At 41.7% G+C, this 23,419-nt stretch overlaps 1 protein-coding gene across 1 annotated transcript; it reads left to right on the forward strand.

Moving 5' to 3' along the window:
• The first annotated feature begins 6,403 nt into the window (after window positions 1-6,403).
• On the forward strand, window positions 6,404-22,526 carry rce1a (Ras converting CAAX endopeptidase 1a). The gene is made up of 8 exons (XM_069159036.1): window positions 6,404-6,735; window positions 9,278-9,380; window positions 9,589-9,672; window positions 10,646-10,724; window positions 10,940-11,107; window positions 14,292-14,363; window positions 14,455-14,517; window positions 15,690-22,526. Exons 1-8 carry the CDS (start codon window positions 6,566-6,568, stop codon window positions 15,917-15,919), a joined length of 969 nt encoding a protein of 322 aa, XP_069015137.1. The 5' UTR covers window positions 6,404-6,565; the 3' UTR covers window positions 15,920-22,526.
• The last annotated feature ends 893 nt before the right edge of the window (window positions 22,527-23,419 follow it).

Raw genomic sequence — 23,419 nt, forward strand, 5'->3', positions numbered from 1 at the left:
TGAGCTCAAGCTGAGGCCCGACTTTATTTTTTGATTTTGGTAGGCTCCCTTTGTTTTAAATTGTTTGTTTAAAAACATGGTTTTACTAGATGCATTGTGCCCTTTAGCTTTTTAGACAAAATAAAAGATGTATTAATCAATTGTCTTTTTAACATATTAACTTGGCCTTTTTAAAAAAAAAAAAAAAAAAATTAAATTTATAAATAGTCTCCAGGCATCTGCATGCTTCCAACTGAGGGGAAGGGCTTTATTTCTGGCCTGGAAGGTATTTGCTTTTGTTTGTAAAATGTGGTTGTAAAGTTTCTTTTGTATATTAATTTGTTTGTTTGTTTCCTTAGTTCTTTTACCAGACACTTCTGAGAAGCCAGCCACTGTTCTTTTTTCCAACATTTGTTAGGTTTTAGTTGGTTTTAAAGACAAAATTGTTTGGGCCGTTTGTTGTTTCATTTCTGCCAGGGAGAACAAAATGGTGGCAGTCTTCATGCATGTTTTGTTTGAGTTCTTTTAAGTTTCAGCATATTGTAGTGCTGTGAAATGGTTTGTTTTAGCTCCGATTAGTTTGTTCTGCAGTGGTGTTTATTTGTTGTATACCTTACTTTCCAACAGTCTCCCTGTCAGTGCAGTTTCAACTCACGTTCTTTATTTCTTTGGTTGTTCATTTATGGTTAATTTGATTTTTTTGTTGTTGTTGTATTAAACAGTTATCTCAACCCCTTCATCTTTCCCTGTGTTTTAGTTGCATTATCCAGTTAACTGGAGCTATTTTTTTTTTTATAAAGTAGTAAAGCTCACATCTTGGTCTACATCAGTCTCGGTTCCAGTTTATTCTGGCCCCTCGATATTATCACCTGGTCACATTAGTATCAACTAAATAACTTAATCCTGTGCATCAAACTTTAACATGCATTGTTTCAGATGATTTTTGATGCTGACTTTGCCTTCAGCAACACTGAAGCGAAGTGGCTGAGCTCAGTCCTGTAAAATTTGACCAGAGACTATCACAAGGTATAAGCTACCAAAGTTAGGCTAATTAATCAACCTCGAACCTCATGATGAGTAACTCTGCTATTCATTTTGACAGAATAAATGTTTTTGTTGTCAGGTGAATTCTCTGGCATGTTGCTGGGATACAAAGGTTACATCTGTCAGCTGTTTGAACTCCTTTTGCAGACTTCCAGACAGCAGGAACAATGCGAGAACGCCTGTCCGCGTCAAATTGGCATTTGGCCTTCTGAAGGCACGTTTCCAGCGCCTTCGCCCTCAGAGTCACGCCAGATAGGGCGTGCGACATAATTGTTGCATGCATTGTCCTCCACAATGTTGCCTCCATGAGACAGGGGAGGGCTCCTAGAGTGACACTGGAGACGGACTGGGACAATGCTGCCCTTTTTCCAGATGATGTCACTGGCAGACTGGTCATAGACCAATATGTCCATAATTATTTCAGTTGATGTTTTGTTTTTTTCTCAACTAAAAGATTGTATTTTACATGTCTGTCTGTATTTTACTTGACAGTGTAGCACATTATCTAGGAATAGGCTACTAGTTTTAAATACAACTATGTTTTGTTTTGTTTCTGCGTTGTAGTATGTAATTTTTGGTCTTAGTCACCGTTCACTAGACCATTTGTTCCGTTCATGAAAGACACGGAGGAGACATCACATTGTTCTGACCTTCTATTTTGTCTGGGTTCCCTCCTGTCCTGAAAGCTTAAAAGAGAAAAAGAAAAATAATCAACACATTAATACATTCTGTCACAGTATCGTTTACTTCTCTTTCAAATTTTTCTATTTCCTTGTCCAATTTTCCCAGTTTTTTCATTTAATCACCATGACAAGGCCCACATCCTGCAGTTTCTTTGAGTTTTTGTCTCTGCCAGCACTATTTGTTTCTTTATGTGTATGCTGTATAGAAGTCTGACAGTTTGAGTATTCTGTTTAACAAAGCAGGGAATTGTGCAAGGTGTGGATGTCCTTCAGGTAGTAGGCTACTCACCATGTTGCCAGACTGGGTCTCCGGCTGTCCAGCTTCAAGGTCCTGTTTCAAATATATTTTCTATCAGCCCCACATGCTATTCTTGTATCCATTATGGACTAAATTAACATTTTCACATGACTAAAATGATACCTCCAGCCTTCTTGGGTGCAGTGACAGAGTCTCATCTTCCCACCCGGTGTCACAGCCAGAAGTGGCTTCATCCTGCCACATTCAAGAAACTTTATTGACCAAGTGTTGACAGCCGCCAAGCCTGGCATTTAATAAATTATACTTCCTGGATTAAAGTTTTGTCTGGGAGATCCACAAAAGTGATGGTGTCTCCAGACACTGCAAGACAATGACAGAGTTTACACATAGATTTATCCCATGTGCAGTCTTACAGGAACAGTGTCTCCTACCTTGTATGAAGGGGGAGCAGTTTCTGCAGGTGGGACAGAGTCAGTGCTTGTCCCCCCCGGATTCCTTCAAAGACAGGCCTTCCTTGGTTGAATTGGAGTGAAATCTGGTGGACCATCCCCCTGTGTCAGACACATAGACCTTTGTTTTCACTGCTAAAAATCAGTGGAGACAATAAGACATTTCAAAAATAATTAATCAAGACACTTACCAGTTTGCAAAATGTTCTTGTATTCAACATTTACCTGTTTGCAGGTTCTCTTTTGTCCCTTCATATTTGCTCTGCATCAACATTAATAGATGTGTGCCCGACCAAGACAAAGTGTTTCACCAATTTCTTCTTTTTTTGTGTGTCATAAATCCTGTTAATCCATCACACATAGGAGGAGCTATATTATATAGGCTTCAGATGAAGGCATGCATCCATCCATCTCAACATACATACAGTATATAGATAGGCCTACACAGATAGACAAATAGGCCTAAATAGATGGGCTCGATATAGAAATGTAAAATATATAAGAGCGAGATCTGTAATTCATACCAATAATAATTTGAGCAAATAACCAACTCTTTGAAATATTTTATTATGAATTTCAGTAAAAATCATTGTTTGGTTTCTTTTTAGGATATTCAGTCGGTCCGCTATTGTCTGCCATGCCTTTTCACGCTCTTTAATTATCGCAGCTGTGTTTCCTTTTATGTATATTTTGTGTTTAAAATCTTCATATGTCTCCATTAAAAGCTGCTGCTCACTTGGAGTGAAGAACGTTACGCGTTTGCTCTGTTATCCTGCTTTTCTTCATTCTGCTTTTGTGAAACAGGCCGTTAAACTGGCCTGCCTTCCGTCTAGACCTAAAACCTGAACTGTTGAGAAACTGTTCAGGTTTTCAATACTGATACATCAGGCTGTATCAGGGAACATTTCACTTTCAAAAATGTGGTTACTGGTCTCCTCAGTTCCCGAACGGTTATAGAGTGTTGTAAAAAAAAAAAAAAGGTGATGCAAAACAATGGTAAACAGGCCCCTGTCCCAACTTTTTTGAAATGTGTTACTGGCATCAAATTCAAATATTTTCCAAAAAAACAATATGATTTCATCACATATGCCTTTACATGATTTGCAAATCATCACTTTCTGTTTTTATCATCCAAACTTTTTTTGGAAACTGGGTTGCAATAAATTTATCCTCGAGTCCCAGTAAATGTCATTCCCGAGATTCAAAAATGGGAAAGATGTGAGGTCACAGTGATCATGAACCCCTACCATTGACCACCAAAATCGAATCGCTTCATCTTTGAGGCGAAGTGAACATTTGTGCCAAATGTGATGACATTCGCAAATGGCGTTCCCTTGGGTCCCTGTCTTTTTCTTTATGCTCGTGTGATGTTTTGTGTGACTCCTCATGGGTGTGGGCCTTAGGGTGTCCTCTCCAAAGACCCCTTTTGATGGTGACTCCTCTGCGCACAGCTGCGCTCAATTCGACTCATCACCTCCTGGCAGTAGTAGACCAGAGTCTTGTGATTCATCTCCGTCAGATCGTTCTGTCAGTTTGCCCGGTATCATGCTACAGACCGCTCGCAGTAAGTCGTGCTTCTTGTCCTTCGCCAAGGTCTGATCCATGTCTCTTTGTGCTATAGTCCAGTCCACCAGCCACGTGTTAACCGACCTGATATCCTCGATGGTTTTCCTGCTGTTCAATCCGGTGAAATCCCTCAGCCTGAAAAACTCACCTGTGCAGTCCTGCGCCGATGCATGGAGATCCAGTCGACCCTCGTCTAGCCTGTCCTATGTTGACCCTCAGTGGTCACCAGTTGATTTCCACATCCCTCGTCAGCCACACTCACCTGCCACCCAGCTCCTGGACTCACTCACCCTCAGCCGCTCAGTCAGTATTACCACTTGCCTGCAGACACCTCTCCACCCAAGCTCCTACAGCTCCTCCAGCGCAGACAACACACACTCCCAGATATCCATCCCCTGGACTATTACAGACATTCCCTACACACACACACACACACACACACACACACACACAGTCCCTGGCTTTCCTGGCTTCACTGAACATTCTGTTCACTTCCCTCTAGACTACAAAGAACCTCTGCCTGTCTTCTCACATACCCACCAGTTCCCTCCCTGTTGAAAAAAAAAGATATTGACATTTGAACACCAAAATCGGTTCAACCAAGTGACAAATGTCAAGTTTGAAAAAAAAAATTCTGTTTCAAAAAGGCATTAGCCCCTGTGTACAATTTAACATTTACTACTGTGGCACCCAGCTGCTCATAGTAGTCCAATTTCCTACAAGTCGCGCTCCTCCCTGGAGAGCACGACACGGGCAGAAGTCTGGAGGCTCCAAACGAGGCAGAAGAAGCAGGTCTGGTGCGGGTCTGAGCCTAGCAGAGCTGAGGCGCAGCGGCTGCAAAACTAGAATTCGAAGATTGAGCCTATCTCCAGGATGGCTGAGTAAAAAAAGGGATGACAAACAGGTTTTCCGGGGTTTTATAGCAGCCCAATTTTACAGTAGTGCTACGTCCTGATTGGTCGTGAATACAAAAGATCGAGGCAGAGCCTTGATGGGATTAATCAATAGTGGAGCCCATTAGAGGGCACGGCACGTACCATATGGAACCGGAAACAAGGAAAAGTACGATAGTTTGTCTGAGATCTTACAATTTGATGAGAGGAAACTGTCTCCCAGACAAGGTATTTATAGCTTACATGAGTTCTGGAGTTAGGCTCTGTGTTCTGTCACCACTAAGATGCTTCAGTTGCCAAAAATTGGCCATTATGTATTAATGCTGGAAAAAGAACATGGTAGTTACAGTTGTACGCACAATACTGAAAGTATAATAGATTGTAAGCATCCAATGAAAAGCGGCTGTTAGTATGTTGGAGGTGTTGAACCACTATCCCACAGTAATCAAAATTGGAATAGACATCGATGAAGATCAAGAATTCCAAGGAGAAAGTTAGGGAAAGCAGACTGGAAGTCATTCCATGCTAAAAGTGAGACCAGATGTGCAAAACTACTCAAGTCAGATTGCATATTGGATCATTATCAGTACCACCTACTACTACATTTTGGAAAAAAAAATGCAAGTACATAAAGATCTTGGCAATATTGCTGTCGAGTTGGATGATAGATTGCAAACATATCAATAATTTGTCCCAGCATGTACCGGTGGATCCAAAGATCCAAATAGTGGAAAAAGTGGTTTCGCAGTCAGTATACCAACTTTGCAGTGTTCAGTTAAAAGGAGAACATCAGAACATCTGTCCGTGTTTACAGTGGAGATGTTGGCGATTTTAACAGCACTGCAGTGGATGGAAGATAAAAGTTAAAAAAATGTCAGTCTTTGTTCAGGTTTGATTTCAGCATTAATGTCACTCAAATCCTTCACACCTCGCAGCAGGCAGAATTTATTTAAGAAATATATGAAACAACAAGCTTAAAAATATGACAACTTTAGTATCATTCATGTGGCCGGCGGCTCACGGAAGGGTTAAATGGCAACGAGAGGGCGGACAAATGAGCAAAACAAGCTCTGGAGTGTGTGGAGATGATTTAATTAAGCAAAACAGAAGAAACGTGATTAAAGTATGGCAGCACAGCTGGGACACAGGGAGACTCGGGAGACACAGAGAGACTCAGGGAGACACCTTTACGGAGTTCGGAGAGATGGTGGCACAGTGAGGACATCCAAAAGGAGCACAATAGATGAATGAACAAATAAAGGAGTCAGTAGAATGACATTTTTCATTGACATAAGTACACACGAAAGTGAGACAAGTTAAAGAGGGAGTTTAATTTAAAACAAAATGTGTTAATTTGGATTTAGAAATCCATCGCAAGGGGTGTTTTTTTTTGTTTTTTTAATGGGGATAGTTAACGCTTGTCCACACTCCAATACAGCAGATGGCGGTAATGCACCTTAAACGCTTGGACGCCACACGTCAGAAGAACGTTTACGAAGAACTCGCGATGACGTAATTACCAAGCGCCGGAGAAGCTGGTATTCCGGTTAGCTACTGTTAGCTCACACGTTCGGAAAGGAGATTATTGACAACTTCGCCGCTTATGTCGGCGGACGGTTTGAATTGTTAGATGATCCGTCAGCAGTCCCGGTTCCCAGAAGTTGTTTGGTTTAGTCTCGACCGACAGTGGTTATGGCGGAGGAGGAGAATTTGCCACCAAACCTTCTGACGGACGAGGTGAAACACGGCAATGGCGACTTCGTGCCTCCGGATGGTTTGTGTTCGCTGTCGGTCCTGTCCTGCCTGCTGCTGGCTTGTACTTATGTTGGCAGCTTGTACGTGTGGAGGAGTGACCTGCCGAGGTGAGCACACACACACACACACACACACACACACACACACACACACACACACACACACACACACACACACACACACACACAGTTTTAATAGAGACCCTAAAAAGCGCAGTGTGCTTTATTTACTGGGGTGATTGCTGCTCTCTGTTCTTCTCTTGCTTTATTAACTTTATATAAACTTTTGAAATGACTATTATTTGATATGTCATAGAAATGATAACAGGCACACGGCTTCCTCTGAGCACACGAGCCATATTACAGTATTTGAAAGTGACACTAACAAGGACCGCAGTGTGGCCCTGCATTCATTTTCCCTCTCAGCCACCCCCGTGAATAATAAGGTAGATCAGCTGCAGTTATATAACACTCTCCTACCTTGAATGGAGCGCTTCGCGTTGCATTTTGCAGTTAACAATGTGGAAATGCACTTTGACGAGTTGCTCCACAGCTGCTTGACTTCTTGATGATCTGATCCAAACCTGTCAACAGCTGGACTGTTGGAGATGTGACGGACACCTCTCGATCTCATAGCCAAACCCGCCCCGACCTCGACTATCTTGACAGTCACGGATACTCCGTGTTCTCTCATCATTTATTGTAAAGAATCACAAGTAACTGATAGATTTCAATATTTACATCCTGCAGTTGTTTATATCCTTTAATATTTTGGGAAATGTTTCTTCATCGGTAACTTTTTTTTTACATTCTCCTGGTGGAATATCACTTCTTTTTTTTTTTTTGCTGTTGCTGCAGCCGCGTTTACTAACACTTCTTTCTTTCTTATCTCATTGAAATGAAGTCTTCATTCGTCCTTCATGTTCAATTCAACTTTATTTATATAGCGCCAAATCACAACATAGGTTATTTCATGGCATTTAACAAATTAAAGTCCTTACAGCAAGACGTTACAATATCATACAGAGAAATTCAACAATTCAACAATTCCCACATAAGCTAGTAGGGAAAAAACTCCTCTTTAAGGGAGAAAAACCAACAACAGAGGGAAGAAAAACTCCCTCTTAACAGGAAGAAACCTCCGACAGAACCAGGCTCAGGGGTGGACGGAGCCATCTGCCTCCAGAGCTCCAGAGCTCAACAGGAGAGAAATTTTCCAAGTTTACATCTGTTCCTACAGTTGCTTTCAGGGCTGCTGTGCTTAACGTGACGTCAGTGACGGTGGCAGGAAGGGTCTAATAAAATTCTTACTATTAGGGAGAGAATCGGTCTCTCCCTAATAGTATGAATTTTATTAGTAAAGAAGTTAATGAAGTCATTACTGCTGAGAGCTGAAGGAATAGAGGGCTCGACAGGACTGTGACGCTTTGTCAGCCTGCTACAGTGCTGAAAAGAAACCTGAGGTTGTTCTTGTTGTCCTCTATTAGTGATGAATAATATAAAGTCGCGGCCTTACGAAGAGCTTTCTTATATAATATTAGACTATCCTTCCAGGCCAGGTGAAATTCTTCTAAATTAGTGGAACGCCATTTCCTTTCCAGCTTTCTAGTCGCCTGCCTGCTTTTTGTGTAAAATGAGTGGAGTATTTGTTGTTGTGACGTTCTTAATGAAAACTATCAATGAGTACAGCAATCGATTTGTCACTTCAAAACCAAGACAGACATTCTTGCGAAATTAAACGTTACTTCTCAACCCACAAGAAAGATCTCCACCTGTGTCTTTATTCTGGACCAGTTGCATTTTTATTATATTAATTAGTGAAGTATTGGACCAAACTATTGAACAATAATCCTGGTGAGACAAAACCAAAGCCTGAATTACTTGTTTAATAGTTTGTGTCAAATATCTTGCACACCTCTTGATTATTAGACAAAGTGTTTCCCATTTAAGTTACCAATTTCTGTATCGTATGTATATGCATGTATGTTTGTCCTATATAAACATTTATTGTCTATAATAACTCCCAAAATCTGGTTTCTTCTACCTGATAAATGTTGTTTACACTGAGATAGAACTTTGGTTTTGAACGTAAAGAATACTTTGATCCAATTACAACGCTGCTCTCTGACCTGCCTGCAGTCCAGACCCGTCAGCCATTGAAAACATTTAGCGCACGATGAAATGGAAAATGCGAGAAAGGAGACCCTGATCTGTTGAGCAGCTGAAATCCTATATCAGGCAAAAAAGGGACAACATTTCACTTTTAAAAACTCCAGCAATTGGAGTGTTGTTAAAAGAAGAGGTGATGCAGCACAGTGGAAACTTCTCAGTTTCAACATTTGACATGTTGTCTTTGGTCTATTTTCAATTAAATATGGCTTTATGTGATTTGCAAATCATCTCATTCTGTTTTTATTTACATTTTCACAGCGTAAACAGGGTTGTATGGTGAAGTTGATTTTTTTTTTTTATTCAAATAGATTTCATAAAATTGTCATGGGGGAAAAAAAAAAAAAAAATATCGTTGAGAAAACAATCCTGCCCAATCCAGTTCAGTGTGTGAGGGCTGGTCAAGTACCTTTCACTGCTCGGTTGTGTCAGCCGCACTTGTGGCAACACTGATTGTTGTCCCCCTGTCCTCCGTCCCCAGAGATCATCCTGCGGTGATAAAGAGGCGCTTCACGAGCGTCCTGATTGTGTCGGGTCTGTCGCCGCTCTTTGTGTGGGCGTGGAAGGAATTCACAGGTGTCACGGTGAGTTTATGTCTCAGAAACCGATAACATCATTTTACTGTGTCTGTCTTGCTCATCACATTGCTATCTGACATATTAACGTTTCTTTTTGTTTTTTTTGTTATCCTAAACTGACGCGTGTGTGTGTGTGTGTGTGTGTGTGTGTGTGTGTGTGTGTGTGTGTGTGTGTGTGTGTGTGTGTGTGTGTGTCTCTCTGTGTCTGTGTCAGACTGGACCATCGTTACTTGCTCTCATGGGGATCCGGTTTGAAGGCCTCATTCCTGCCATTGTACTTCCTCTGTTGCTCACCATGGTAAGAAACACACACACACCTCACTCTATGATGATGTACACTATGTATGTATGAATGAATATATATGACAACAAAAATCGACACGTCTGTGGATGGTATGAGTTTAACTACCTACTGCTTCCTCTTTAACATTTCCTATTCTAACTTCTAAGTAATGGTTGACATTCTTCAGGGATCTCTGCAGAATGTCTGTACGTTATTGTATAGCAAAGGTACGTAGTAATATCCATTATGAAAGTAGAGTTGGAGTGCAGGAGTTTATTGAAAGACATGTACACGTAAATTTATAATCACAACAAAAGTATTCTCAGGATACTTAACATAGAAATCTCCTTAATTCAAGAGTTCCCACGCGAGCAACATTTGGAAGAATTTTTTTTTTTTTTTAAACAAAGTATAAGAGTTAAATTTGAGATTTTGTATGGTAGCCATCTTTTGCTTATATAGCGGCTTTGCACACTCTTTATTCTCATACCTGCACTCATGAGGTGGTCATCTGAAGCTTTTGTAGCAGTGTGGAATGGATTCCATTTTTAATCAGGCCACCACTTTCTGTTTAGCAGAAAAAAGAAAAAAAAAAAAAAAAAAAAAAATCAAGATTTAATTTTAATAGGTTGTATGGGCCTGTGTGAAAGTGATCAGTCAACAGGAAGCCGTTTGCACGTACGTTGGGCACTTGTGTTGACTGGTTGATCATTTTGGAGGCGAGGTCGTCTGATGCGGCGCCTCATCACTTTGCTTCTTGGTTCGTCTGGAAATGCCGAGTTGATTAGGCTGTTGCCTCAAATCCTGAATACATCTCCAACAGTGTCACCAGCCCCACTCATCAGTACTCATCAGACTCTACAGTACAGATTTCCACTGGCCTAATGTTGATCCCTCGTGTTTCTTGGGCCAAGCACTTCCTTCATCTTCTTGGTCTTCCTCAGCAGTTTTGTCTGTGTGTGTGTGTGTGTGTGGTTCTATCCTGCAGGTCCTGTTTCTCGGGCCCCTCATACAGTTGGCCATGGACTGTCCCTGGAGCTTCACAGATGGGGTCCGAGTGGCATTCGGTGAGCTAGATAACCAGCTAGATTTTTTTTCCCCCCTCATTTAAGAAAAAAAAATAAAAAATTCTTACGTCATCAGGGATTTTAAAAATGTGATCCAAATATTGGTACAACATGTTGCTTTTGACGACGTCTCAAATTTGACATTTACGTTTCCTATTTATGTCACGTGTTATATCATGTATCATATCTTATACGGTATATCGCTCTCCCTGCAGACCCGTGGTTCTGGATGTTGTGTGTCAGTGACATGCGCTGGTTGAGGAATCAGGTGGTGGCGCCACTAACAGAGGAACTGGTGTTCAGAGCCTGCATGCTGCCGATGCTGGTGCCCTGTGCTGGTCCTTCCACTGCCATCTTCACGTGCCCTCTTTTTTTTGGAGTAGGTGAGTTCAAGTTTTTGCAACTTGCAATTTGCATCTTTATTAAATTTTTTTGGACATTTTCCAAACCTCTTTTTATGGATCTTTGCATATATTTTTACTTTTGTGCTTATATATAGGCATTCTGTTGCCCGTCCAATGCTCACGAATGCGATATCACGCCTCGGGGGAGAAGATTTTGTTATTACCATACTATTCATAACATTATTAATAATTATTAACAAATCACGGAGCACCACCCTGGTATCAGGGACCAATAACCAAACTCTAATTTCCATCTCAAATGGTAGACAACTATACATGACAGAATCTGAGCACTGACCAACACAGACTGCAGAATTTATATAGCAAAATTAATCAATGACCAGTATATTTTTTTTAAAGTTAACTAATTTATTAATAGCAACAGAATCCAGAACCAATATTAATTTTAATTAATAAATGTCCCGATACTCAAAACACGAATCCTTCAATATCACTCGGATCAATAAACGAATCTAACTACACGAGCAAAACATGTGGCACCGGTGGGGTTAAACGAGTGTGTGAATAGACAATGATGGTGGACGTGGGCGCTTTTGAAATGGCATCTTTGGCAACAAGGCTTCGTGGAGCGGTGCTGAACTGAATTGTAAATACGGGTGGATTGTGGCACTAATGGCCTTCATACGGAGCTCCGGAGTGGCCACAGAGAGAAAAGATTATTTTTTTTTATCGACAGCGCAGAGCAGCTAGAACTGGACTGACGTGTTCTCTCCTCTTGGTTCTGGTTAAATACTCGAGCTGCAGAGTTTTGGATGAGCTGAAGTCTCTCTTGTTTTCCTCGGTAAGCCAGTAAAAAGTGCATCACGGTAGTCCGGTCGGCTGGAAATGAAGGCAGGAATCAACTTTTCGGCATCTGTCTGATTTATAAACCTCGGCGATGTTTCTAAGGTGGGAAAAAAAAGACGTTTTCGTCACTTTGTCAATGTGGGCCTTGAAACTTAGATCGAGAATTTATCGACACGTGACGTTATGATGACCGCGAGGCAGGGAAGCCTGCTGTGGGATAAAAGGCATTCCTCTGTAAAAATATTGGCATTCTCAGACCCTGTTTCCACCTTTCATCGACATGCGTCCTGGTGAGATCAGACCACGTGTGGCCGGCTTTAAGCCCAACTGGTATTTCATGCGTCGTCGCATGCGTCTCCAGTGGCTGCTTGAGGTCGGGTCTCACTTCCCCGCTCTGTATGCAAATAAACACAGAAGTAAACGAGTAAATAAGCACATAACGTGAACAGATACATGAGAAGAGGAATTTAAGCAACAGGCAGTTAACCGAACGAGAGCCTCATTTCAATGAGCCCTCTGTAAGAACTGTATTTTGTATTTCACGTTTGTAAAAGTCTGAGCACTCATGGTTCTAAACCTAATAACTGAAACGGGAGGATCTGATTGGCTCGTGTCAGATTAATTAGTTATGAATCAATGAACTGGTGTTGTCTGATGCGTGTCTGAAATTGCACGTCATGAACTAAAAGGAAAAAAAGATCAACTGAGAGGAGGGTTTTGGCCTGTTTTAATTCGCTAATCAGCTGCTTTACAACCAAAGTTCGCAGTAAATCTCTCATGCCGTCTGTATAGTTCAGTCTGTATTTTCATAAAAGTAAAAGAAGAGCAGGCAGAAATCTTCAGGCGAACAACTGAGTGGAGGAAAAAAAAAAAAGCACATCCAAAACCCAGTGAACCTGCTGTAAACATGTGGAAGCATCAGGTGTCAGATATGAACACAGAAACTTTAGAGCTGCATTCATATATTTTTTTTTTATCGTTTATTCAAAGGACGTCAGCTGGCTAGGTGGTTTTCCAATGTGTCGCGTCAGAGCCTGATGGGGTTTTGTCAGCGCTGTATTTTGTTCCATGTGGGGACTCCGCGGACTAAAAGAGGAATTGATTCCAGTGTGATGGCCAAACGGTCGAGGTTACCTCACAAAACCCATTTTTGGCCAGAACTCAAGAATTCATGTCAAATATGATGAAAAGAGGAAGTGATGAAAGGGTTCAACAGAAAAAAAGTTTGAGCCAGTAGGTCCAAGTTTTACTGGTCCTGTTTATATTGTCACTAACCCAGCATGCCAATAATACAAACTACACTTTTTCCATAAATTTTGGTGATTCATTGTACACAATACATACAACAGTGGAGATCCCTTTCAATTTGGTTGCGCCTTTTCTTTCCTTCTCCATGCTTTTCTCATCCCATCATTCTAGCACAAGTTCATCTTGGTTTAATCTCTTAATGGATCTTGGCAGGATTTTTTTTTTAGATGGTTTCTTGGTTCTTCATAGTTTCTGTTCTTGAGTGTTACCGTTGGTTCGCAACTCGATGTAAACTTATTGTATTTGCATTCACGAAGGCCCCCTTGTTGTTGAAGTCTATAGTTTAGATGTTTTATTTTTTTTCTTTGATAAATTCTTTGACTATCCACTTTCTTCCTTAGTGTTACTGCACTTAGCACTTAATGAGAAATCAAATTGTTCATTTGGCCGCTTCTAAAGTTTCCCGACATCACTGTGAGGTTTATTTTGTTTGTCAATCCAATTATGGGATCCTTTTTTTTTTTTTTTTTAAATACCTCACGAGTTCCCATGAACAGCTATCAAATGCAAACTCAACACTTGGAATTTAATCCCGATCCTTTCATCTCCGTATTGTGTCATGAAATAATGAGGGAGCAGCCATGAAAACTGCTGATTATTTAATTGTCCAATTACTTTCAGTTTGTGAAAATGGGGTTTGTATGTAATACATGACTAACTCCTAAATAGTTACCGCAATAGATTTTTTTTTTTCTAAACCCCTCAAATTAAAGCTGAATGTTTACACTTCAGTTACATCTTGATTGCTTCATTTCAAACTTCACTGGTTTCTCTAATAACAGAAAAGCAATGCTGAGAATTTGATGGCGTAGATGCGTCCCCGCTAAACGATTCACCTGCCGTGACTCAAACTTTGTCGTTTTGAAAATGTGCCCTTTTGTTTGTGTCGAAGGCAAGCGGGGGGGGGGGGTCATAAAAACTGCGTTTTTGACAGCAGCACACACGTTATTGATTGAAATCTCTGTCGCGGGCCGAACGTTTGCGGCACGGTTCGAACGCGTCGCTGCAATTTTTTTTTTTTGAGTCCCTGTTGTTGCCTCTCTTCCAGCTCACTTCCACCATATGATCGAGCTGCTGCGGTTCAGACAGGGGACGCTGGCGGGGATCTTCCTCGCTGCAGGTGTGTTGGCACCGCATTCACGCCGACCGCATCACACGCGGCGGTCGGACGGAAGAAGCTGATGAGGGATGTCTTTTGTTTTCTGATTCAGTCTTTCAGTTCTCCTACACCGCCGTGTTCGGGGCCTACACCGCCTTCATCTTCATCAGAACAGGTGATGAGCTTTCATTTACACCTCACGTTCTTTACTTGGTTTGTTTGTGTCCGCCGGATCCAGACGCTGATCTTTTAAACGGGATTGCTTTTACGTGCGTCGGTTTAAAAAAAAAAAAAATTCACCTCGGTGTTTTTAAATCATCTATGTTTAAGTTGTCGAACTTATAAACACCACGAACACAACATGATGCGGGGTTCTTGCACGAGGGTGGATCAGGAAGAGACCGCTGTCGTTGCATGGGGAACGGTACGCAGATCATGAGGCGGCTGTAACCTTCACGCGCGCATCATATTTAGTTTCAAACCTGATAAATTGGCAATGAAGCTCCTTAAAATGCTTCAGAAAGCTCACAGCAATAAAGCAATGAGCCTGGAGAGATAACTTGAGTAACACTGGCATTTCTAAAGGGCAGAACGTCACTCTCCCAGATCCCCCCCCACCCCCCAAAAGAATCAGATCATCATCCCTGAGGGGAACACATTTGATGCAAGCGACCTGAACTGTAGCCTGATGGCACGTCCACTCACAGCACATCGAAAACACGCATATCTCGACCTCAACAACACAATTGCTGCTCCCACCATCCCTCTACTTGCCAGATTTGGCTCACTGACGCTTCTTTCTGCTCCTCAAAATTTCCTCCAAACCTCGATGCGAGCTTTCTGCTCGAGTTTCAAGTGCGTGGAGAAAATACAGATGTGCCAGACCAATGATAACAACAAAGTGTGTAACTCAAGGGGCCGATGTTGCTCAAGCAACGCAACCTGTAATTCGTACTTACAAATGTTATGGCTTTAAATGGGACATCTTAACACATTGATAATCGGTTGCCAGGTTATTTTGTTGGTATCAACATTTCGATTTCCCCTTACCTTTCTCCTCGAAAGGCAGCAAATCGGATGCCAACTTCAGCATTTGCGACTTACTCCAAAAAAAACCAATTATGCCTTCAAACATTTAAGTAACACCAGAAGCTTTTTCCACCTCTGGATTTTCACATGTTTGTTTCACACAACACCGTCTACATGAGCTACTTATCCACATGCTAAAATGTAGAGCCAGTAATCTCTACTAGTCATTTTGCCTCACGGGTTATACAGCAGTTTAAAAGAGTCCCGTTTCCGCTGGTGAAGTGTGCTGATAACGGCTCCTCTCCCTGTCTGTTGCAGGTCACTTGATGGGTCCGGTCCTGTGCCACTCCTTCTGTAATTACATGGGTTTCCCTGCCATCAATACCGCCCTGGAGCACCCCCACCGCCACACCGTCCTCTCCTCCTACCTGCTAGGAGTGTTCCTCTTCTTCTTCTTCCTGTTCCCCCTAACCAACCCTTCCTTCTACGGCCTCCCCACCCCCGTCTGCACCCTCTCCTCTTCCCCTAGCTCTGTCTGCTTCTCCTGATCCCCACCCTCACCTTGCACACTTCTCTGCTATTGTCATGTCACCTTCCGCTGATGGAGCAGTTCAGGCTGTTTTTTTGTTTTTGTTTTGTTTTGTTCCAAGTTAGAGTTCAGGTCCGGCCCAGTCCAGTTTGGACCGGTAACACTGACAGCCACGTGGGTTCTGTTGCCGTGGAGCGGTGAGGAACCTTGTTGCCATTTTTCTAGGGGTTTATGGACCCCTATCTACTATAATATGACATTATAAATCAGTTGTCAGCTGGTGCTTATCTCAGAGCATGTGTTAGTTGAGGGTTCACGTTGCAGGGAGTGAGGTCCGGACCGTCCGGTTCCAAGGAGAAGCTTCTTTGTCCTATGCTGTATCCCTGATATGTGATACTGTTGACATAACACTGGAGAACAAGTCCTCTTCAGATCCCCTGAATCCTTGTAGGTCATCAGTTTTGTGATGAAGCGTCATATTGTACATTTCCGGTGTGCTCATTTGCCCCTCAGACTCCGTCCTCTTTAAAGGAAGATTGTGCTTTATTCCAGTCTTGTTTCTTATTTTTTTTACATTTTTCTGTCAGCAATAATGCATTCCCCTGGAAATCATCAGAAAACAAAGTTCATTTCAATTTTATTCATGTAGCGCCAAATCACAACACGGGTTATTTCATGGCACTTAACACAGTAAAGTCCTTACAGCAGAACTTTACAACATTATACAGAGAAACCCAACAATTCCTACATATGCTAGGAGGGGGGGGGAGAAAAAAACTCCTCTTTAAGGGAGGAAAACCTCCAACAGAGGGAAGGAAAAACTCCCTCTTAACAGAAAGAAACCTCCGACAGAAGGTCAGAGGTGGGCGGAGCATCTGCCTCGACCGGTTGGGGCGAAAGGAGAGCAGAGAGATCCAAAACATGAACTGTTGGTGGGGCGGACAATCACAGAGCAGAGACGTGCATCTCCACGGCCGGAGACGTCCGCAAAAGAAAGAACAGAAACTATGCGAGCGAGGGAACTTTATGGAGTGGCAACAGACAATAAGCAGAAACTATGGGAGAGGAGAAGCATGATGTTAATGAGATGACATGGTGAGTGTATAGAGAGTAAAAGAGCGAGAGGAAAGAAGCTCAGTGCATCGCGAGGTCCCCCAGCGGCCTCGGCTGGTGACATCAGAGGTACAGTTCAGTTTTAAACTGGTTCCTATAGAAAACAAAGGTGTGCAGTATCGTTACCTGTCCGTTGTAAACATCCACCCTCTTGCTGACTTTACACCGACCTCCTGCCCTTTGTAGTAAGTAACAAGTTACAATTTTAATCAGTCAAAAAAAAAAAAAATCGCTAGTCCATCACAATTTCACAGAAGTCACGGCGGCAGCGTCACATACTCAGTTTACTCGTATTCTGTTTGCAAAAGCAGCAAATCATTAGAGTTTAGAAGGTTTGCTTAAAAACATAAATCCAGAACAGACCGATGAGCCAAAACACATTTAAGAGGCTCCTTTCTGTGCCACTAAAACAGCTCTGACCTCCAAAAAAAAAAAAAAAAACCCTGGTCTCTACAAGGTGAAGGTTCCCTGTGATATCTGGCACCAAGATGTTATCGGCAGATCCTTTTAAAGGGGGGTATTTAAATGGTCTGTGAGAAAGAAAAAAAAAACCATCAATACGAAACAGTGATTGCACTGTGAGACACAGACTTGGCGCTTTAGCCACAAGTGCAAAGCTAAAGAAATCGAACATTTGTATGGCTCCGGTAGAGGAACACGCGTACGTTGATCACACGTGCCGATTACACGACTCTGCTTTCAAATGCTTTTGTTTCTAATGCAATTGTTGCACAAAGAAACCAAGTGTGAGCCCCCACTAATCACACTTGTACCACCGCATCCTCTTGACACCCTGTCGGCCAGCCGTAAATATTTGGTCTTCACATATGCTCGCTTCTCCAAAATCCAACTAAATGACTATTTATAAAAAAAATAAAAAAAAACTTCACGTACAGGCCAATTCAATTTAAATAGCAAAAGGGCCAACTAGAAAATCACAGGGGACTCCAGGGCCACACAGAATTCCTTGTTTAAATAACCCTTAAAGTTTACCTTTTAATTATAACTCCAGACAGCAGCCTAGTACAATGATTTATTACTTGTCGCATCTGTCGAAGATGTCTAAAGTCGGTCTATTTGGCGGTTTTCACAATCGGCCTCATGTCGCTTCAGCTTGGAGAGCGACATTTTGAAGCCTGTTTTTAACTTTAGCAGGTGCAGTCCTGTTGGCGCGCGCACACACACACACACACGCACACACGCACACACGCACACACGCACACACACACACACACACACAGAGGGTTTCCCTGAACCTCCCTGTCACAGAGGTTACCCATGTAGACCATGTATAACTCAAGATGCACACTCGCATCCATTCATGCCTACGGTTCAATCTGATTCGTGCGTCATAGAAAAAGGGGTGGTTATCCGTGAGATGGATAGTCCCGATCTAACGTGTCTCGGACTTGTGTGACCTAGAATTTGTAACTGCGCCGACAGCTGTCCTGAGCACGCGTGTGTGTTGTTCAACCGAATGCGAAAAGTCTTGCTGTTGGCGTCTCGTTTGTTTTGCAAGTTTGCAGAGGGCATCTTCAAAGGTTCAGGTGTGTGGACGTTACCCGTCAATGTTTACATGATCTGTTGTGCATTATTGTACGGTGTTATAGTGTGTGCAAGACAAGTCGGTGTGTGTATGTCCACAGTGCAGCATGGACAGAGGCTGGGCGGTCTGTGGCTCAGGTGGTAGAGCGGGTTGCCCACTAATGGGAAGGTTTGGCGGTTCAATCCCGCGTGTCTTAAGTGTCCTTGGACAAGAAACTGAACCCTGAGTTGCTTCCGATGGCGTGCCGTCGGTGTGTGAATGTACCTGTGATGGAAGGGGAGCACCTTGCACCAGCTCAGCCTCATTAGTGTGTGTGTGAATGGGAAACAGTGTTTTAAAAGCGCTTTGATGGTTCATCTAACAGGGCAACTCTTGAAATCGACTTTGCATTTGACCAAAACCTGTCTGTGAGTGTCTCAGTTTTAAAGACGGTGATTGTTATATGGTGTTAACCTCGGTGTCTAATTGTTTTTCGGTCCATTCCAAACATCTTGCCGTCGGCACTTAGTCGCTAAACCAAGTCTCGATTGAAATTCGGTTTTATGATTTCTTAGGCCGTCTCTTATGCAGTACATGTACAACTCTTAACCTGGTGCGACCTTGTACAGTACGTCTTACGTGGGATCGTTTGTTCAACCCTCGCGTCGACATTAAAATGATATTTTACATTGTGAGTAGTACAGCAATAAGGAGATTTTTGCAATTGTTGAACCCATTAAGTGTATCTGCAATTTCCCGTTAATGGTCCATCGGAAATCACAACATGACTCAGCGGTTTGGTGAGTCTTGTTGAGATTCATTCATTTACATTCCAGATACATTCTAGATAAGTGGTTTAGATTATATTAATTGTGGAGCTTGTGATGAAATGTCATAATTAGGTAGAGATAATGGCCTCAAGTTGTAAAAAAAAAAAAAAAAAAATTCAGTAAGAGCTCACTCATGGCTGTTTGAATAGACCTCTGTAATAATCCTGTCTAGTGATATTGGGGGCATCGCTGCCTTTCTGTTGTTTCCTTCTTCAGGAGTGATCGGCACGGCCGGCCAGTGTCTGAGCTTTGCTGTGAAACGACTGAGTAGCAGAACGAGAGAACCACTTTTAAATGTTGACTATTTACATCTGAGGTTCCTCTGAAAGTGACTGATAGAACTTTGGATGGCAGAAGCACTATAAACTATACTTGTACTGTGAAGAAGAAGTAGGCTGCTTGGGTCTTAAGCAATAAATCCCGTATGTGGGTTGGGTTTCTGGTTCAGTTTCTATTCTATAGATGAAACAGCCATATCTGTTCACAGATTATTTTGGGCTGTGGAACTATTTGTAGGAAGTGTAGAAACCTTTTGGCATGTAGTGTGTACAGAGATTTGGATGCGAGTTGCGCTGTAGTTCCCTGAAGGTGCCAGCAGAGGGAGTCAGAGCTGCTGTAAACTCACTAAAGGGAGTTTACGAGGACTTTCAATCTTTTTTATCAGCCTGACAGATAGTCAATCCATCATTCACTCCATCTTATTTTTCCTGGAGTTTATATTTCGCACCAATACAGGAGATTGATGCGCAAGCTCTAATAAGACCCTGCGAAGAGACTCTTATTGGTGTTAGCTTCCTATTTAACAGTATTCTTTCCATTTCCATCTCTCACAACTCTGCTTGCTGCTTTTACATCACGAGCATTTGATTGCTCTGCTTTTAGTTGACAGGCGTGTTTTATTACACACAAGAAACTCCCTTGTAATTGTTGATTTGATCCCAACAAGACAACACCTTCTAACTTTAGAGCTGCCGGTTTACTTTAACCAGTTTGGGTTTCACTGTAGACGTTTTGTGATGCATGCATTTTTAGAATAGGGCTTTCTTTAATTCTGGTGAGGGAGCTTAAAATAAATGTGTAGAAATGATCATATACCTCCATTTCAAACCTACTCGAGATCACTGTGATTTTGAGAAAAATTTAATTCCAGAGAAGATTGTATTTAAAGCCATTAATGGACAGCTAGTCAACAGGGAGTCAGTCAGCTCAGGCAAGCAGGAGTCCCGACACGTGCTTGGCGGGTTTCTGTGTGCAACTGCCAGTCCTATCTCTCTACATTGATATTCAACTGCAATATTTTGATATTGGTCATCTCATCAGTCATCAAAAGTTTGAGTTCCAACAAGTGCGGAGTTGTAACCAAAACGCAGTCACGTGATTTCCGTTTACCCTCGCTCATAGCGAGACAACACAGAGGAGAGATAGAGCTATGCACTGGGCGAACACTGCCACCCATCCTTGATTTTACACACAATGAAGAGATGCTGATTTGGGAGAAATGAAATCCTGTCGGTACTCTCGCTGCAGCCTTTTGGATCAGCTGGAAACTTTTCAGAGACGTGGTTCGTGTGAGAATTTAGGGACATATCGTGGTCAAAAAAATAACTCCCAAGGGTCCACGCGGTCGTGCTGTAGGTCCAGAGTAACTGTGTGGTTAGACGGTGAGTTTAGGTTAGATACCATAGCTTCAGATTTGTCTGAATTTAGAAAATTACAGGTCATTCATGCCTCTATGCCTTTTATGTTTGACGGTTGACTCAGTGATTTGTTTTTATCTCGCATGTAGATAGGTGGGAGTTTGGTTAGAGGTCTATAGTTAGCTAAGTTTTAAGTCGAGGTTTTTAATTACAGCAACCCTTAAATGTTAATTGTTAATGAAGGCAAATTTGGTCAGATCTATTATGGAACTGTGAATTAAGGGTAGAACCATTCTTGAGTACTACAGTCGTGATGGGGTCTGAAAGACAAGTTGATGGCTTTGATGAAGAAATAGACCTTTTTCCACTGCAGACATTTTGACTTGTCATTGTAGGGGAAAGCACAGGTGTATTAATGATGGTTCTGTTCCAGTCAGCCAGGACAGTGAACCAACATGCACAAGAGCACGGTCTCTCTATGAATTCAGCCATCAGTCATACACCTGCGCTTTCCCAACAAACACAAGTCAAAGTATCGGAGGGAAGTGGTCTAAACATTTAAACAAACTGTGGGGAAGGATGTGATTTTTTTTTTTTCCCCCCCTAATAGTTACAATTTTATTTGTAAAGAAGCTCATGAAGTCATAACCACTGAGAGCTAACGGAATACACGGCACCAGATTCTGATATGTTCAAATGCTAAACATAGTGGCATTTAATCTTAAAGAAGTGACGAAGCAATGGCTTGAAAAACTGACATGTGTCTCCTCCTGCCTAAAGGTGACAGTAGTTTCTTTACCTCACAGAGCCACACATTACCGTCGCTCCTTTTACTTCCTTTGCTGGTCAAACACGCAGTATTGTACGGTCGTTGTGTTGTTCCTACACAGGCTGCAGTCCAACCACGTTCCGCATGTTATTTTGGGTGCAGGCTTTTCAGTGACACTTCACTGTCCTTGCCGGATCTTGACCTTTTCAGTTTCCCGGGGACCGACCTGACCTCGCAGACTTACGGGCATTTATGAGACGATCAGACTAAAGCACTAGTTTTTTTGTGTGTTTTTTTTTTTTACTGCTCTAAAAAGAAAAAAAAAACACTTCTTTAGTCAACAATCCCAAGTGTTTGCTGCTGAAGATGCAGAACATGAACATGCGTAATAATATGCAGCATCGACAAAGACTGAAAGGTCTATTTTTGCGAAGCTTAAGAAGCATCATTATTTTCATATACAGCACCCAGAGGACAAATAATTTCAAATGTGCATTTTCAGAACTTGACAGCTGGTGAAACAGAACTCCACAGATGTTTATATTGAGCACTATATTTTGTAATCAGATCTATTTTGGTGACAGGAACTGAGTGTACAGATATTTGCATGTATTTTATGCTCAGTGTCCCATTCGTTGTACAGTTCAAGTTAGAGACCTGCAGAATCCTCTTTTAGAATGACAATCTTTTACAGGAACTTTGAAATCACTGCAAAATATCTATTTGTAAATAAAGAATGTCGTTTGATACAACTGCAAATGACTTTTTTCTGCCTCTAAAACATCATGACAGTTTAGTTCTCTTTCTTTGTATCTTTATCAACAATAACCCATTTTTACTCTATCTGATGATTTTCTTTTTAACCTCTTCTACATGTATTTATTTACCTCCGTGTTTTCCTTATGGTTTATTTGTCAGCAGTGTTTTGGAAAAACTGCCTGATTTTAATGAGACTCGGTGTAAAGGTGAGGCATGGGCAAAGGAAGGATCCATTATTTTTCACTCGCATCAACAGTGCAACATTTGGCATTTGACCTTGTAAATGCCATTCATCTAATCAGACAGTAAAGTTTCAGTGAGAACTATAAAATAATACTATAAACTATCATTTAAACTGTATAGAAGACAAGACAAGACAAACTTTTCCTACTAAACAGTCAAAATTGTGTCAAAACAATGTGATTGTAACCAGTTAAGGTTATACACTGTTAATTACAACGTAGTTCATTTCATTAAAACCTTATAGAAACTAATTTTTTATTTCTCAACCAGATAAAATTACAATTTATACATGGAGAACCGGACTCCACATATTGCCATGCAATTTCTCTAACTTTTAACTCATACTTATGTACTGTTTATTGTTGCCGTCAAGAGGGTTTATGATTGTGAAATAAAATTGAAGAATGGTTCACGTCAAGTGTTTCTACATTTCAGCACATACTGCTATTGAAGCTTTGCTGATTTAAGTGTGTAGCATACCTGTCATTTTCAAAATAAAAGCATCCTGCTCATTCGTAAGTGGGAGGATTCATCCCAAATTAACAGCACAATGCCAACATACAACTTCACAGTATCAATATGTCTGTGAATTACATGTTATGTGTGGGTTTTTGGAATGCTGTGATAGTTTGAAAGGGAGAAA

Source organism: Embiotoca jacksoni, unplaced genomic scaffold, assembly GCF_022577435.1.
Source record: "Embiotoca jacksoni isolate LCO1_2020_lvr unplaced genomic scaffold, fEmbJac1.0.p SCAF_24, whole genome shotgun sequence".
Taxonomy (NCBI): domain Eukaryota; kingdom Metazoa; phylum Chordata; class Actinopteri; family Embiotocidae; genus Embiotoca; species Embiotoca jacksoni.

Excerpts from the sequence above, each read along its gene's own strand:
- rce1a (XM_069159036.1), top strand. The coding sequence starts at position 6,566 with ATGGCGGAGGAGGAGAATTTGCCACCAAACCTTCTGACGGACGAGGTG. Across the intron at positions 9,673-10,645 it reads TTCCTCTGTTGCTCACCATG|GTCCTGTTTCTCGGGCCCCT; the intron begins GTAAGAAACACA and ends TCTATCCTGCAG. Across the intron at positions 11,108-14,291 it reads CCCTCTTTTTTTTGGAGTAG|CTCACTTCCACCATATGATC; the intron begins GTGAGTTCAAGT and ends CCTCTCTTCCAG.